Source organism: Elgaria multicarinata, chromosome 16, assembly GCF_023053635.1.
Source record: "Elgaria multicarinata webbii isolate HBS135686 ecotype San Diego chromosome 16, rElgMul1.1.pri, whole genome shotgun sequence".
NCBI lineage: Eukaryota > Metazoa > Chordata > Lepidosauria > Squamata > Anguidae > Elgaria > Elgaria multicarinata.
In genome coordinates this window covers 11260279-11278892 of record NC_086186.1, presented here as the reverse complement: position 1 = coordinate 11278892, position 18614 = coordinate 11260279, and the positions used below count along the sequence as shown (strand labels likewise).

General features: G+C 47.2%; 1 protein-coding gene across 5 annotated transcripts in view; it reads right to left on the bottom strand.

Moving 5' to 3' along the window:
• Nucleotides 1-18614, bottom strand: part of CELF6 (CUGBP Elav-like family member 6) — a 141435-nt gene that overhangs the window by 65505 nt on the left and 57316 nt on the right. For 2 of the 5 annotated variants that reach the window (XM_063142247.1, XM_063142248.1), the window contains exon 1: nt 10443-10592. The exons of the other annotated variants lie outside the window; for them this stretch is intronic. In XM_063142247.1, coding sequence (XP_062998317.1) covers nt 10443-10592 — 150 coding nt within the window. Of the gene's footprint in view, nt 1-10442; nt 10593-18614 lie in introns of those variants that run through there. 5 annotated transcript variants of the gene reach the window in all.

The window sequence follows — 18614 nt, the reverse complement described above, 5'->3', positions numbered from 1 at the left end:
AATGGTGAACTATCAGTACAGAATTTGGAACACACCAGGTTCAGAGCATAAGCCTATGCCTTAAGCCGGTATGCCAGCTCATAGGTTGGCCACTTACATCTCGCCAAAAAAAAAAAAAAAGTGAGCAGAGGAGGATGGAGATTTGCATCAAATGTGCTTAAGCTAATTTATGTGTATTGATGCAAAATTTAACCACAGTCACTCTAATTTAAATTGATATATAATCCCTCTCACCAGAGTTGGGGAAACCTGCATCTCGGCCTACTTAGTCTGCTATCCTGGTGCTAACTGTGGAGTGGCACCTTCAAGGCCACTGTTGTCCCCGGCTACTTTTGGTACTTTATCTTTGCATTGGAATTTGACAGGACAGCTCTTCAAACAGAGGATGCCTTCAAATAGAGGAATGCCCTCTGTCAGCCCTTTAAATAGACCCGGGGTGAGGAACTTTCCAGATGTTCTTGGACTCCAGCTCCCATCAGTCCCACCTAACATGGCCAATGGTCAGGGATGATGGGAGCTACTGTCCAACAGCATATGGAGGGCTGCAAGTTCCTTGCCCCTGAAAACAGAGGACTGACCTCTGTAAAATAGGGAACACGGCAAAGCAGCCAGCATAGCTCTGGAGCACCCACCCACCCTCAAGCCTCACTCTGAGGAGTCCTCAGAGCAAGGCATCGGCCTGGGTCTGGTGACAGAAGGCAGTGGATGGGTCTCCCAGCAGCAGGTGGTGTACCCAATGTGCCTCCCATCTGGATCTGCTGCATGAAGTGGGGATTTCACCCTGCCCCTCAGAAGAGAGCTGGCCCTGGACCCAGCATCCTGTCCTCAGCAGTGTTCAAGCCAATACTTCCAGGAAGCCCACAGGCAGGGCATGAAGACGACACCTCTTCCCCACTGCTGACTTTCTAGCAACTGATATTCAGATGTATACCATTTCTGAACATAGAGACATCATTGAGCCCCTGTAGCTAAGAGCCTTTGCTAGCCTTGTCCTTCATGCATTCCTCTACTCCCTCTTTAAAGCCAGCTAAACCACTAGCCCTGCCACATCCCATAGCAATGAATTCTATCCATTAATTGTGCCCTGTGTGAAGTAGTCCTTTCTTTGGACTGTCCTCAATCTACTGCCCATCAATTTCATTGGGTGAATGTGAATTCTAATCTTCGTGGGTGGGGTAGGGTCCTGTCCTTACTCAGTTTAGGGTTCCCATGGGGGAGTGGATTGCAGCTGTGGCACTGCAAGGGCCAGATCACCTCTGGTAACATAATCTCCAGTGAGACAAGGTCTCATCTAATAAGCCAGGCCTTTCAGTACCCTGGACAGATCACTGTGGCAGGTATGGGCTGGAACTTACTCAAGAAAAGCGGTTGTCTCAGCAACGTGCAGAGGCCTTCTGAAGGCTGGCAGTTTTGGACCAGCTGATAACCTCACCCCTTTCGAGGAACTGTCTGCTTGGGTGCAGCTGCAGGTTCCTCTGAATGGGAGTGCAGGGGGAGGGGGGACTGCATGGTTTTTTTTCACCCTCTGAGCCTTGTCCTCCAGCCTGCAAATTCTCAGAGTAGCAGGTGATGGGTTATTTGATAAAGCCTCCTCTCCCTCTGCATCCTTCTCTGAGGAATTGAGGCTGGACATCATGCAGGTGTGCGTGTGTGTGCGTGTGTGTGTGGAGGGGCGTGTGTGTGTGTTATCTCTCTAGTGCTGACTTAAGTTGACCATGAAGTTTGCTTAATGGGTGGGTTGGTTTAAGAAATATATCTCTGAACCAAGATGTTCAGGGGCTTTGCAGGTTTTAACCAAGAACTTTGGTTTGCCCATTGCATGTGCATATGCATTTGTATAGGTTTAGATGTATATTAAAGCAGAGCTGGGCAGACATTAGGCATGTGCGATTTACTTTCTTTTCACTACAACCCCGAGGTCCAGCAACCAGAGCCAGGTGCAAAAAAGTGGCTCAGGAAGGCAGGCATAGAACTGAAGCACATAGCAGCTCTGAGCATTGGCTCAGCCCAGGAATAAGTTCTTTTTAGAACCAGAGCTTGCACACAAATTGTTTCACACACAAATCTACTCCTGTTTTCCCCCAGGCTTCCTTGATGTTGGCAGCCTAATTGGGAGGCTAATTTGTTCACGGAACTGTTAAACCACTGAGAGTCAGAAACCCTTGCTGATCTACAGCAAATCTCCTGAAGATCTACCAGTAGATCCCAAGCTACCTTTTGCCCGGAGGCAGTTCTAGATTGAGGGCAAGTAAGGTAGTGACCCTCCACCTGCCCCTGACTCACTTGTGGTAGAGAGATCTCCCCCCACAACCAGTGCTGAGTGCCACATAGGATCTTCTCCTGTCCTCTGGCAATCTCAGTAGAATATTGAACACCTGCCCTGTCCTCCATCCAACCAGCCCCAATGGGTATCAGTGCTTTTGTCCAACTCCTCTTTTAAAAGACAGAGATATTGTGGTTCCATTCAGGCCATGCGAAACTATCCAGGTAGACATTAATCTCATACCTGGACTTCAGCTTGGGAAAACCTGCAGCTTTCCCTAGTGCTGGGAAACCTACTATATAAGAAAAGCAAGCACGGCTTGGTGAGAATTCTAATATTCTCAATGTTCTTTTTAGATATATTTTTAGAAGTTTCTAGGTCTCATGTTAGTGACTGTTAAGGTTCCTCCTGTGTCCTGGGCCCCCTGAGCAACTCCCTAAGGATCTCTTGCCTCCTTAGGAGTCCCACCTGCTTCTTTTACCTTCCCCTTCCCAGAAACATGGGCTTTAGGCTGTAGACGCGGGATGATTTGCACACCAGACACTTGAGGTTTAACACAACAGTTACTAGTATATTAAAACAACCAAATTACAAATAAAGGCGTTTAGTCAATAGAGCTGAGTGATACAGAGGCATTAAAAGTTACAAAATGCAGGCTCCCCTGCCCTAGCTGCACTTAACCTTCCCCAGGCTGCTTCTTCTCCATGCTCTTATCTTTTCTGGCTGGCTCTTCCTGGCTGGCTCTCTTTTTTATGGGAGTTGGAAACCAAAAACAATTGGATATCTACTTTCTTCCCACCTCCAAATTTGATACTTACTTATATAAAAACAATTCCCGCATGTTGACAAGTAGCATTGCCTTCCCTATGACAGTCCTTTATGTGCCTGCTTTAAAAACAAACTAACCCCCAAACATTTGAATATGTGTCTGCCGACCTACAGCTCAGCAAAAAAGTACCATCTGATTTTTCCTGCTCATGTGTTCATTGTTAGGAAGGTGACTAACTATGCCTTGGCTTCGGCCAAGAGAGCTTCGGCTATTGGGCGGTATAAAAATGTAATAAATAAATAAATAAATATTGGCATCCATCACACACCCAAGAAATTTAATTTATAGTTCCATTTGTTAATGGTGAGCAGTCAAAATATACACATGAGCTTTGGCCTTTCTGCTTTTGAGAGGGCAAAGGAAAAGTAGGGCATTGTTAAAGAAACCCACAAATCCCACCCCTGAATCTCTTCCATTTTAGCCAAGTCATGCTCCCCTTTGGTTTTCAGAACAACCTTGTAAATAAGCCCACAGAAGTTACTAGCATGCAAAACACACACACACACACACACACACACACACACACACACACCAGACTTTGCATGAAGAAAGACAAGAGCCTCCTGGAATTGCTTTTCTTCTTCGCCATTGCAGCCTTCTTGTTCTCCTGCTTCTTGCTTTGTCCCAGACAATCCTGGTGGGAGAAGGAGGAGCAGCAGATGCCGCCGTCTACTTTGCTCACCGGCAATCTGCCTGCCAAGAAAGCAGGTGGCAGCAATAATGAGAGGGATGTGGAGCAATCAATGGCACTGAAAAGGTAAATTCAAAGGAGGAAGCCCATGCAGGGTGTCTTGTCCAAGGGCCCACCAAAACCTGGAGCCGACACTCCATCGTGGATGGCATCACTGTAGATGGCAGGGGTGTGTGTGTGTGGAGGAAATAACCTAATCTAAACATGCCATAGAAAATCAGCCACAGAGACATCATACCAGTGTAGGCTGGTGTCTCTGGGGTTCATAGGGTAGTGAATCCGCTCCCGTTTCAGCTCAAACCAGCCAGAACTCTAAAGGAGCTATCTAGGGTGTGAAGCTTGAGAGTTCTGAGTGGTTCTGATGGAAACCCGGAGTGCCTCCATACAACCCGCCAGCCTCCATACAAGGTCACACAATGATGCATAAGTACCTTCAAGGCTTGACTTCTGCAATGCACTCTACATAGGGCTACCTTTGTGCCTAGTCTGGAAACTTCAACTAGTTCAAAATATGGCAGTCAGGTTCGTCACCGGTACACCTAGGGGTGACCACATTACACCAGTCTTAAAATCCCTTCACTGGCTGCCAATTAGTTTCCCGGTGAAGTATAAAGTATTGGTTATCACCTTTAAAGCTCTACATGGTTTGGGTCCAGGCTACCTGCGGGATCGCCTTCTCCCGTACAATCCTCCCCGCACACTCAGGTCCTCTGGGAAGAATTTACTCCAGCCAGCAAAAACAAGGCTGACAACTATTACCCAGAGGAACTTTTCTTCTGCGGCTCCCAGTTTGTGGAATGGCTTGCCGGGAGAGATTCGTCAACTTAACAGTCTTCCGGAATTTAAGAAAGCTATAAAGACTGATCTCTTCCGGCAGGCCTACCCAGTTGAATTTTAAATTTGACTTTTAATAATGTGCTGCTTTTAATAATGTATTAGTTTTAAATATTTTAATTAGTTATATGATGTTTTTATTTGTGTTGTACCCCGCCTTGATTCAGAGGGAGAGGTGGGTAACAAATAATAACAACAACAACAACAACAACAACATACGCGGCTCCTTCAGGGGAAGCTCTCCTCTAAACAACGCTCAGAAACCAAACTGGGATGTCTACACATTGGCCTCACGTTTTGCTTAGAAACAAAGAAAATATCACTATGGGTATAACAACTTGGTTATTTCAGGGAGCAAAACGCCCAAGCGAGAGGCAAATTCGAGGCTAGGAGAGTTGTGATTTCTCACCTCCTCCGGCATGAAGGAGTGGTTATTTTTACTATCTCCATCTTCTTCTTCCTCCTCACTTCTCAAGTTAACATGGCCAGATGCAGGCTATCCCTAGGGGATGCAGTCAAAGCCATGCCGTCTGTATGCACCCAGCCAACAGCCACCTTCTCAAGGTGGAGCAGAGCAAAGACCTTGCATCCTCCTCAGCAGAAACCCTATTCACTCGCTTTATACCTTACACCAGGGGTGCAGAACTTCTCGCCACCTGAGGCCTGGATTCCATTTCAAAGAAGCATTTGGGGCGCGCATTCGATGGCACACAGGGCTCAAGCCCAAATACCAAGAATACTGGCACATTTTAGCTTAATGCTCTCTCTTATCAACCTGCCCTTATCTCTTATCACAGGGAATGCTCCGCACGAACCTATGGCCCAACTGGAGAAGAGTCTTCACTGTGGTGGCCCCCTTTCTCTGGAAATCCCTGCATTGTTTCTTGCGCGTGTTGAAGACATCTTTATTTCAGGAAGCCTTCCTCGAGGGACCAGCCGCATTTTCAGTTTTTTTAAAAAAAAAACATCGGAAGGGGCATTGCAACCTTTTAGAATGGATGGAAAAACACCAAATAATTGGTGATTAGGAAAGTGCGTGGGGCCGTAGGAAGGGAATGTGGCCATCTGCGGACCCCGGAGGGCCCCAACTGGGACCCCCACAGGGCTGGCTTTTGTGCTGCTGTTCCCCCATTCGGAAAGGTTGAAACGGCCCTCGTAAAGCTCAGTTCCTGGAAGGAACATCTTGAAGGTAAAATATGCTGGTATTTTGGCTTCCCCCCCACCCCACACTACTGGAATATGGCCCCCGAAATTCAAAATGAAATTTGGCACTCCAGGGGGCTTTTGTCAGGGGGGACCTGCTGGAGTGAGGGCCCGTGCCAGGGGCACTGCCGTGCCGACCCGGACACCAGCCCTGCTAAGCATCCCTAAGAAATGCCACCCCGCCCCCAGCCTCTGCTGAAAAGCCTCTAACGAAAGAGAGGGCATCACTTTCAGAGGCCGGCGGGTCTGTCGTCAAACAGCTCGCGCCATCGGGAAGTTCTTCCGAATGTTGAGTCAGAGACTGTTTTCTTGTCAGTTGAACCGGATGGTTCGAGACCGATCCCCTGCAGCAGCAGCAGAGAATAAATTTGCTCCATCATCTATGTGACAGCCTCCAAAGACTTCAAGATGGCCATTGCATTGCCTCTTCATTGCTTCTTCCCTAGCGTACATATCCCCAACTTTTCCCTCAGACATGGTCTCAGATTTTCTCACCATCTTCATCTACCTTCTCTGCATACGTTTCAGGTTGTTATTGTTGTTGTTGTTGTTGTTGTTGTTGTTGTTGTTATTATTATTATTATTCCATCTTTTTTCTTCTTACAAAGAACTCAATGTAATTGACATAATCCTCCTCCTCCTCTCAATTTTATCCTCACTAAAACCCTGTGAGGTAGGTTAGGCTGAGAGTCAGTGACTGGCCCAAAGTCACCCAGTGAAGCTTCATGGCCAAATGGGAACTAGAGTCCCCGTCCAACACTCTAACCATTACACCATACTGGCTCTGTGTTTAAGATGCCTTTCTTAAATGACAGTGTCCTGGACTTGGTACTCAAGTGAAGTCAGACCAAATTAGAAAAGAGTAGGTCCATTAAATCTCATCATCTGGATACTACCATTCTGTGGCTGCTGCCCAGAATTGCATTAGCCCTTTCAGCTGCGGCATCACGCTGCTGACTCATGTTTTGCTTGTGGTCTACTAAAAGGCCTAGATCCATTTTGCATGTACTGCTCTCAACTCCGGTGTTGCCCGACCTGTATTTGTGCATCAGTTTTTGACCACCTAAATAAAGACCTGGCCTGTTTTGTTTTGTTTTTTCACCTGGACAAGGATAGGAGCTGAAGATCAATGTTTCCAGAAGCTTTTGATCTGGTTGCACAAAATCCAGGGATGGTTTAGGAAGGGAGCAGATTGCTCAGGGCTGTGTTTTCCCCTTTCCACTCTGCTGTCACTTGACTCCTCCTTCTCCTGAATGGAACCTAGCCGTGCTCACATTGTTCACCTTCATTCAGGAGCCCGCTGGAGGAAGACAGTGCTGGCTCCTGGGCCCGGGAGCAAGACTCCCTCAATGGGCCCCCTCCTTCAGTGAGTCTACCTTCTCACCACCACTGCTTCTCCTCCTCTTTCTCATCATTGCCAGTGAGCAAGCAGGCAGGTTCTCCTTCTTGCCACCACCATTGTCTGGACCAGAGTGAGAGGCAGGTGAACAAGCAGGTTGCAGTGGTGAAGAGGAGCATTGGCTCCAGGGGTTGGGCCCCTGCTGGGATGTGGGCCCTTGGCAGGTGCCCGACCACGCCGACCCATGATGCCGGCCCTGGAGAAAGGTGGGAAGATGGTGCTAGTTTGGTTATAGCAGTCATTTCCCCTCTCCATCCCTTGTTTCCTGTCACTTTGACTCATCCAGAGTTCATGCTCCCACCACTCTGCTTGAGAGCCTTGGTCTAAGATGGAGAGAGAAAGCAAGGAACCACACCAGTACAATCCAAGGGTGGATTTGTGGCAATGGAAGATGGTGGAGTGGAGGGGGAAATGATGGCCAAACCAATCCACACTTTCCCCCAAGCTGTGTCTCTCTTATCTCCAAGGACAGCGGCTGGAGATAAGAATGCAAGAAGAACCTGGCTTGACTCCTCAACAAAGTTTCTGCCCACCTCAACAATCCGTTTGCCACAAGAGTAACCCTTCTTACTGCCTCTAGGAAAGGCAGTTACTCACAACTCTCTTTTGTGGGCACTCAGCAACTGGCATTCAAGGCACACTGTCTCTGGACTTGGAGGTTTCACTTAGCTGTCATGGTGAAGAGACAGAGATAGAGCCATCCACCAGGGTTTCATATAGTCCCTTTTTTTAAAAGTAAAAAATGGAGGCCACATCCACCAAGAAGCACACAAGCAAGAGAGAAACTCAAAATCAGATTCACACCTTATCCTTTTTTTCCCCAAGCTATCTAACCCAGTGTTTGGTTTTAATTTTTCACTTGGCAGGACACCACCCCTAGGCCTCTTCCTTCCATTCCCAAATCCTACGCTCATGCAAGAACCCCTCCTTCCTGGGCTGATCCTCACTAAAAGAATACCTCTAGTTCAGAATCTGACTCTGATCTCCCAGCACCGGTCCGCATTTGGCACTAATGAAAACTCTCTCTGTGTGTGCGTGTGTCTTGCAGGAGCTGTTGTATTCAAAGTTGGTTGACTTACACACACACACACACACACACACACATGTGATGCCCATGACAGACATATCCAAAACTTGACACGATGATAAACTGAAGAAGCGATTGTTCGAGAAACATGGAACAAACTCTCATACTAAACCTTTACAAAGTTATGGGCTATGTAATGTCACTGCCCATTAGCAATCGCTGTCCAGCTCATTGCTTTTCTGGGCAATACTTGGACAAATGTACAGCGTCGTCTTCAGGTTGAGGACATAGAAACGGCGGCGAGCATCAGTCCAAATTAAATTTGCAGTGACTTTCATGAGTACCATAAGTTGGGAACCAGGGTGACCTAAGGCAGATTCATCAGACCAACAAAAACAAACCGATCAAATAAAATTGTATTTACATTCATATATATATTAAAAAGTGAACCGATGGGAGAGGCCATACAGTACATGTCTTGTATACAGAAGGTCCCAAGTTCGACCCCCAGTATCTCCATATAGGGCTAGGAGGAAAAAAAATCCTTGCTGAATCCCTGGATAGCTGCTGCCAGTCAGTGTCGACAACACTGGGCTAGTTGGACCAAAGGTGTGACACCACATAAGGCAGGTTCCTTATGTTCCTGTGTGTGAAATTGTGTCACTTGGCACTGGTTTGGGTTTCACTAAAATATAAGAATAGGGGAGGCTAAAATTGGGGGGGGGCATGATCTAGAGCTGCACAACTGCCCCCCTCCCCAGCTTTTATGGGTAGCATGGCACTGACATACATGGAGGACAAGAAGCAAAGGAGTGGTTAAGTAAAAACTGTACAGGAAAAAGATTTCCAGCAAAGGACATGATTCCCCGCTTCTCCATTGTCACTCATCCCTAGTTCGTGTTCGCACAGTTCCTCCTGGCTATGGATGTCCCCACACAAACACGCCCTCTGCCAGAGTTTAGGTGTGGGGGCGGGATTTCCTGTTTTGGTCCATTCATTTCCTGGCTGGCATTCTCCCGCCACCTTCACCCACACCTTCACTCCTGGCTTTATCTTCTGTGTCCTCCTCTCTTTGGGGAGTGTAGGGTGTGGGATCTGGAAGGTGCCCCTAGGCAGAGGTGAACAGACAGATGGGTAAAGGTGTGTCTAGGAAAGCTTGGAGCCCAAGGTGGGCAACCCGACTTCTGATGCATAGGCGTGCATATGGGGTGTGCCGGAGCCTCCGGAAAGTGTACATTTCCTCCTGCCATGTTAATGGCAACCACCCTTAGCATGGCGGGGAAAAATACCCATTTTCTGTAGGCCCTAAAGAGCGTGCTTTCCCAGCCCCACCGATCCAATTGGGGTCTTTAAGGGGGCTTCCCTAGGAACACACCCTAAAGATATGTGCTGCGCACGCCTATCTTCTGGCGACTCGGGTCTCTGCACTCCATTTTGATGCTTCCTATAGAACTGGCACTGGCCACACCCACACTCGGGGGGGGGGGGTTGTTCTCCTATGCCAGCCACCGGCCAAACACAAGGCACGGGGACGGCTGCTCGATCGACCCCCCCCTCCCCAAAAGCAGAAGCCGCCAGCTTTTGCTCTCCACTCTCAATTTCCACATCCGTGCCAGAAAACACCCAAAGATGGCACAGCACGCGTCTCGCCCAGGCATCAGACACAACCGTCCCCTTGGCTACAGATCTAAGGAGGCATGTGCCCCCCCCCACAACACAGCTGGATAATCTCCCCGGGGGGGGGCATGCTCTTTGATCTCTACAAGCTGGCATCTCCCTTCCCCCATGCCAGAAACAGAGCTCCACCCCAACACAGAGAAAAGACAACTCTCCCCCACGACAGCCGATGTTCCTAGATGTATGGGTCACCGCCCCCCCCCGTTCCGTAGGTCCCCCAGAGATCCCCAACTCATTAGATGCCATCCTCCCAATTCAAGCCTTACCCCCCCCCATTGGGTATGGTCCTCTAGGGGAGGGCTGTGCCATCTGGCTGGTCCTATGCCAGGCGGCAGGGCAGGGGGCCTCCAGGGATAGACCGCTCTGGGGTTCGGCGGGGGCGCGGGGCGTGGGGTGGGCTCGGCCGGCTCTCAGCGTGATTCCAGACAAAGGCCACAAAAGAGGCAGACAAAGGCAGGGTACGGGAGAGCGGAGAGACGGGCGCGCGGGGTGGGAGTGGGGGGGTTGCTCCGGTCCTACCTCGATGCAGAGGAGCTTGGAGCCGGCAGGCATCCAGACGAGGGGCATCCGGCAGGCGGGGGGGACCACGAGCTGAGGCAGCTGCATGGTCCCCAGTTCCTTCGGCTGCCAGTGCCGCTCTTCGGAGACAGGGAGGAGGCACAGGGACATAGGAACACACACACGCGGGGAGAGAGAGAGAGAGAGAGAGAGAGAGAGAGAGGCGCGCGCGCGCGCACACACACGCACACACACACACACACACACACACACAAGGCCGCTCGCACACGCACACACAGGCACACACAGGGCTGGCTGTGCTGCTGAATACATCACAGTGTCAGCCACTGGCAGCGATGGGGGGAGGGGTGGGCGTGGGGAACAGCCTTGCCAAGGAAAGTGCAGCTGGCTGCTGGGGGGAAGAAATATCCCCCCCGCCCCCCGTCTCTCTCTCTCTCTCTCTCTCTCTCTCACACACACACACGCAGACGTAGCTAAGCCCTGTATCCACCACTAAAGCACCAGAGACGGATCGGGGCCTTGGATGAGTAGAGTGGACTTTGGAGTACACAAACACATCCCTCCCCGACTCCTCCACCACCCCCTCTCCCCCCCCTCTCACACACACAACCCCCAAATCCAGATTCTGGGAAAGGTCACATTTAGAACGCCAAAGAAAGGATGTGCCTCGCAAGGGGTGGGAGAGCTCTGGTTGTTTGTTTTGAAAAAGGAAAGGAAGGGCAGGCGCAGGAGAGAGAAAGAATTTCGGGTGCTTTGGGGATCGGCAGATGGTATGAGGGTGGGGAGGTGGCAACCGAGGTTAGATAAATAGTGCAGCAAAGCAGGTTGCTTTGAAATTTATCTGTGATATTATTATTATTATTATTATTATTATTATTATTATTATTATTAATAATAATAATGATGTAGTTATAATTACATTGGGCTTCTCCCCCTCTTGTAAAGAGTCTAAATTGGCTTAAATGGGCCCCCATCAGTTGTTATTATTGTTGTTGTTGTTGCATTTATATCCTGCCTTTTTTCCTCCAAGGAACCCAAAGTGGTGTATATAATCCTCCTCCTCTCCATTTTATCCTCACAACAACAACAACAACCCTGTGAGGTGGGTTGGGCTGAGAGTCTGTGACTGGCCCAAAGTCATTCAGTGGGTTTCCATGGCCATGTGAGGACTAGAACCCAGGTCTTCTGAGTCCCAGTCTGAGTCCCAGCCAGCCCCACTGGTTGCAGAGTAGGCACGTTCATGGAGAAGATGGCTATCAATGGCCATTCTTGCTCTAGAGCAGTGGTCCCCAATTAGCTACGTACTGCAGACCCCTTGTGTTTCAAATGCCAAGCCATGGACCCCCTCCTTTTGAATTTTTTTGTTATCTCTATGGTAGTTACCTGTACGAAGCAATTTTTTGGAGAAAATAAGGGGTAGCCCCTAATAAGCAAAGTATTTTAGCTATACTAAAAAACAGACCATAAAATTTGCGGTATTTGTGATATTACCATGCAAAAATGACAATGATTTAGTTAGGAATAAAAAGATGAATTTAATTTTACTAACGTCTAGTTTACAATTGAACAAATTATGACATGTCTAGCAGCTACTAAACCTAAATGTGATGGGAGAAATCATGCCTCTTTTTGACCCGAACAATCCCTTCCACATCCGGTTCAATATTTCCTACTTTTAATCTCAAATCTGGATCAATGTCCAGCCAATTTCTATGCTTGTTCTTCATATAACAAAATGTCAAAAATGTTTGCTCACAAAGATATATGGAACAAAAGGGAACCAGATGTTTCAAAGCTTTTTCACTAAACTTCTTATAATCAGGAAAAACCTTCACCCAGAATTGGTCCAGTCTATATTCCTTGAAAAATGATTTCAATGAACCATCACAAGTCACGTCAACAAGTGCATCTTGCTCTTCCGCAGATAGAGTTGTTAGTTGTACATCACCACATTCAAGAGGATTCCTTATCCATGAGTTTTCAGGATTAGATGCAGGGAAGTAATCTCTGAAGCTAGTCGCTAAATCATGCAGGTGCTCAGTGATGTTATATTTTACTTCTGGTAGGAATTCATTATCGGTGGACTCCAGAAATGAATGGTGAATATGTGAATGGTGCCACGGACCCCCTGGGTGGGTTACGTGGACCCCCTGGGGTCCATGGACCCCCAGTTGGGAACCACTGCGCTATTTACTGTGTTATCTGTACAGCACCATGTACATCGATGGTGCTATATAAATAAATAATAATAATAATAATAATAATAATAGAGTGAACACATTCATGGAAGATAAGGCCATGGTCTTATCTTCCGAGACAATGGTCTCGATGGCTATATGTTACCTCCAGGTTCAGAGAGCACTAGGTGCTGGGGAACCCTAGCAGTTGGAGGCTCTCGTCCTCATACTGTGCTTGTAGGCTTCCCAGTGGACATCTGACTGGTCATAAGAAACAGAATGGTGGCCACTCCTACATCGCCCAAAAAGAGGGAATGCATCATCAAAGAAGAGGACACTGATTTGCATGAAAACTGGAAATGCTGATATGTACGAAGAGATGCAAATGTTAAAATAATCACTATAATTTAAAGAGATATACTCTTTACTTTATGGGGGAACCCGTCTGAGTGCTAACTACTGATGGGCGACTTTAAGGCCCCTGTTCTGCCTTGGTATTTTTAAATTATTATTATTTTCATATTTAAACGGGACTTGAAACACATTGCCCTTCAAATGAGAAGACACCCTCAAATAGAGGACTGTCCCCTGACAGCCCTTCAAATTGAAGACTGTAACGTAGAAGACATGGCCACCTTCTTTTGGCTTGATCCAGTAGGGTTCCTCTTATGTTCCTATACAGATACATCTTCCTGCCTCTAGAGGCCACTTTCCCCCGAAAGGAAATCAAAGCTTCTGTGCTATTTGATTCAAATGCATCCCAGTTCTTACATTTATCCTTTGCTCAGCTATGAGCTGGTGCAGAGGTAACCGTCTCAACCGTGGTTATGGGACGGCGTGTTCCAGCCTCTTCTGTCTAATGCACAAATCTGCCTCTCCCTGGACTTAATCATAATTATGTCTTATTTTATCGCCAGCCTTAATACTTACATAGAGTGGTTTCAAAATCAATATGAGAAATTAGTTCCTTGCCCCAGGCTACTCACAGGACAGATTAGCCTGCCTTGATTATGCCCTCCAGATGCTTTGGACGACAGCTTCCATCATCCCTGAACATTGGCCATGTTGGCTGTAACTCATGAAAGTTGTACCCCAAAACACCTGGAAAGTGTTTTGGGCTACACTGGGGGAGGTTGGTAGCAGGATTGACATCAAGTGTAGGCACTTTTGGGCATCACCCCACACCGCAACAGGGCCCCCACTGACAACAGCCTCCCCCCCTTCCCTGGAGTTACTTTTCCTCTTCACCATTGCAACCTGCATGTTCACCTGCCTGCTGCTCTGGTCCAGGCAATGAAGGAGGTGAGAAGGTCCAGCAGTAGATGCCAATGCCAACCTTCTCATTGGCTTTCTGCTTGTCAGGGGTGGCAATGATGAGAAAGAGGTTGAGGACCAACAGTAGCTGGTGACAATGAGAAGCAATAGCAGGTATAGGAAGGCCCTTTCTACACCAACAGGTGTAGAGAGAGGGAGAGGGGGGCGATCCCAGACTTACCTTCTTCTGGAACCGTTGCCCTCAGTCTAAACAGGCCATGCAACATCATGGGCATCGTGCCTGTCACGGTCGCCATTTTTTTTAAAGCGACAAATTTAATTAAAAGGTTAAAAAAAAACCCAAAACCCACCCCTGCTCCCCACCCCACCCCCGATGGCCCTGGACTCCCCCCTGTCCTGGCTCCTTCCCTCTGATGACACCCACTACTCGCCGGGATGGGCACCCACGCCTCCCGCGGTCCTCGGGATCATCCCAGGACCGCACGTAAAACTGGGATAACTGAGACCGGGGAACTGATCTCGGGATCCCCTATGCGTCATATTGGTTTTACATGCTCTTTTAACTAATTTTATGTATTATATTTTATTTGGTGTTGTTCCCGGCCTCGATCCAGAGGGAGAGGCGGGTAATAAATAAATTATTATTATTATTATTAACATCATCATCATCATCATCATCATCATCATCATCATCATCATCCCGGGATGATCCCTCCAAAAAATGATGGTGTAGAAAGGGCCAAAGAGGACCAACAGTGGCTACATTCACTCACTGAATGTAGAGGCCCTTTGGGCCCTCAAAAGAATGGAGCTGATAGGGATAATATATATATATATATAAATGGAATGGAAGGAAAGAAAGAAAGAGGCATGGAACACAATCCTATGTACATTTACTGTGAAGCAAGACCCTCTGAGTTGAATGGTGCTCACTCCCAGGTAGCCACGTCCATTGAACTACAGCATTAGACAAGAAAAAGGCCAAGGCGGAAATGGATCTTGAGAGAGGACCTGAAGATTCAACATCTCAGCCTTGTGCTACCAAATAGGCTGTCAGCCCACTTCGTTCACCATCTTTCTCCACTCCTGGTTGTATACAATGTTGTTGTTGTTCTTTAATGAGGTTTCAAATAAAGAACGAATCACCAGCAAAGCAATTACACAGAAATATATCAGGCTATCAAAGTTGCATTACAGATTAGAAGAGACACTAGTGTCAGCATTCAGATCAATGTCTCTTCCAAAAAATGAATAAAAGACAGCCAAGCCATTGTTAAAGGAAACGGAGTGTTGCTTCCCCTCTTCACAAATCTTTACTAGATGAGTTCATTGGACCCATTTCGGCAACATGCCAGATAATAATGCCACAACTCTTTAACATTAGCATAGCTCTTTCAAGTCCTCAAAGCACTTTTCATGTATTATCTAGTTGCAATCCTTACAACAACCCTGTACGATAAGTCAGCAGTATTATCCCCTATATTACAACATTATTATCCCCTATATTACAGATGGGGTGTGTGAAACTGGGAAAGGCCACCTTGGGCTCATCTACACCAAGCAGGATATTCCACTACGAAAGTGGTATGAAAGCGGTATATAAAAGACAGGAGTCACACTACTGCTTTATAGCGGTATTGAAGTGCATTGCAGGATCTACACTACTGCTTTATAGCAGTATTGAAGTGCGCTGCAGGATCTACATTACTGCTTTATGGCGGTATTGAAGTGCACTGCAGGATCTACACTACTGCTTTATGGTGGTATTGAAGTGCACTGCAGGAGCCACACTACTGCTTTATAGCGGTATTGAAATGCACTGCAAGATCTACACTACTGCTTTAGAGTGGTACTGAAGCGCACTGACAACTGTTGGGGCCCATGACATGTCTACACCAAGCAGGATATAATACTATGAAAGCGGTATGTGGTGTGTGTCAACAGGCCCCAACAGTTGTCAGTACACTTCAATACCGCCATAAAGGAGTAGTGTGGCTCCCACCTTTTATATACCGCTTTCGTAGTGGAACATCTTGCTTGGTGTAGATGAGCCCCTAGTGAGTTCATGAGTGAGATGAGATTTGAACAGGAGCCTTCCTCATTCATAGCTTATTTCTCTCCACTACTATGCTACTCCAACTCTCCATTATTGATGGCCACAGGAGGACTAGTCCAATTGGCTGGCTATGAGTACCTTGGCTATCATAAATAAATAAATCCAGCATCAAATCAGGTTGTTCTTTATTGACTGCCTGCTTTGACTACCTCAACAAAATCAGTCCATGCATTGGTTATCTATTGGTTTTGCTCTTCTTCTGCTAACTCTCCAGAGGATAGAAAATCAAGCATGGATCCGACAAGGTGTTCACTTCTCTCATGGATTCAATGTTTTGGCAAGTCATGATCTCTCAGCCTCAGTTCCTCAACTGTAAAATGCGTACATTGGGCATCCCTGAGTCCATCAAGCCAATGGTAAGGTCACCAGCCTGGTGCTGCCCAGAGGTTGTGAACTATAGTTCTCATCTGCCTGAGCCAACACAACCAATGGTCATGAATGCTGGGAGCTGTAGTCAAAACATCTGGAGGGCACCAGGGTGGAAGGCATACATAATCCAGCAATTTTGCTGAAGCCAGGCAGGTCTGAGCTTAGTCAATACCTGGGAGTCAACCTGGCAACTGTAATTTCACAGCATTGTCCTCAGTGATGGAAGAAAAGTGAGCTATAAATGTAATAAATGAACAGCACAATGCTATATAAAGATATCAGAGTGGTGAACAATAAACATAATAAAAATGTCCCTGCAACTACAAAATGCAATAAAACCAGTAAAATGCAATGATAAAACAGCATTTTAAGGCAGGAACGATATGAAAAGACAAATTAACCAACTTAAAATGCTTGAGCAAACAGAGAAGTTTTGACCTGGCACCAAAGTGATTGCAAATTAAGCAGCAGCAGACTCACCTTTATGAGGAAGATATTGCTCCCCAGTTGTCAAATAATGAATAGAAGGAAGTTTGAAAAAGGCCCTTTCTATGGATCTTGTTCCCCTGTGGGATGAATGGGACTTAATGGGATGTACTGTCTGCACCCTTAGAATGTGTGATCTCAGTCGATCAAATCAGGAAATGAAGACCATAATCCATTTATGGTCAATGGGTGGCCAATTTCCATAAAATGTATAGATATACATAAGTATCGATACATCATAAGTGCCATCCAGAAAAGCTCCAATGCTCACCTCTCCCTCCCTCCCCCCATGTCATACATGGCTCTGATGAATAGCTAGGAAGTTCTTTGAAGTGGAAATTCCCCCTTCCCCTCTTAGTCTATTTGCATTTTCTCCCAAAAAGTCTGATGGGAAAGTAAGAGGAAGTGAGTACCTTATGTCCAGACACTCGATACGAAGAAACATATCAGGAAAACAAATTTAGCCCTTTGATACGATGGGTTTGGTTCCAGGAGGAAAGTCCATGATTGTGGAGGGAGCATTTTCCAAAGTTTGGGAGGGGGGCAATACAGGAGACAGTTCTTTCATGCGTGGCTGACAAATAACACCCTAAAAAGGCCCTTTCCTGCAGACTTTAGTACTCAGGCAGGCAAGGCTGGCCCAAGCCTTTTGCTGTCTGAGGCAGAGCAGCAAATGGCTTCCCAGTGGACATCTGACTGGCCATAGAAAGCAGATTACTTTGACTTCCTTTCTCCCTCCTGCCAGCAGTATACAGCCCTGGTCAGTTTCCCAAATGGGAAGGTGGCCTTCATTCCCCAAAAGATTGCTCACCCCTGCTTGAAAGAAACCAGTATGGGGTTGTTGTTGTTTTTAAAACAACAACAACAACAACCTTGGAACCCAAACTGAGAAGGCCACATTCCGTGTGACTTCAGAATGAACTTGCTCACGATCTGTCCACAGATTGATGGTCGGAAACAGGAGGGGAGGCGGTTATGGGTCATATGGGAAGGCATCCCTAAGGCAGGATCTCAAAGTATGTCCCATTGATAAATTTGCTGCAGCTGCCGTTTTGTTATCTTCCAAAGCTTAACCTCCGTGCCACTTAATGGGCTATTTAAATTAGCAAACCCAAACGAATCATGAAATGAATGCAATTTAAACGAATTAGCTTATGCAAATGAATGATGGCTATCAGTGCCCCTTCTGGAGGCACTGGGAACCTTGGCAGCATCTTTGGTCAGAAGTGTTGGGTGGCCACCTGGACATCAACTTTCAAACAAAGCCAAAGATGGGGGTCTATGCTTCACCCCTGCTGTAAAGAATGGGAAGGTGCAGAAGATGGGAAGCCAGGAGTTAAGAGGTAGCTGAGGATGGAGAGAGAGCATGCTGGAGAAGACACAGATTGGCCAACACAGGAAACTGCCTCCATCACACCAAACATCAGTCAGTGAATGGGGTGGATGGGAGATCAATAGTAAAATGGAGCAGTGTGAGCATGAGCTTCTGGTGAGTGTAGGGTCATGACAGCTTCTAGCATCTCTGGGATGCTCCTGGGGGCTCAGCGCCCAGGTGTGCCCATTGCTGATGCCTGTCCTGCCATGATCAAGGTTCCTGATGAACACCTGGTTGACTACTGTATGAACAGAATACTGGACTACATAGATCTTTGGTCGAATCCAGCATGGCTCTTCTTATGTCCTATTTCAAAAATCCCAGGGTAGCTTGGAGCAGCCATAAGTGGCTGCGTTTAGCTGCCATTTCAATTC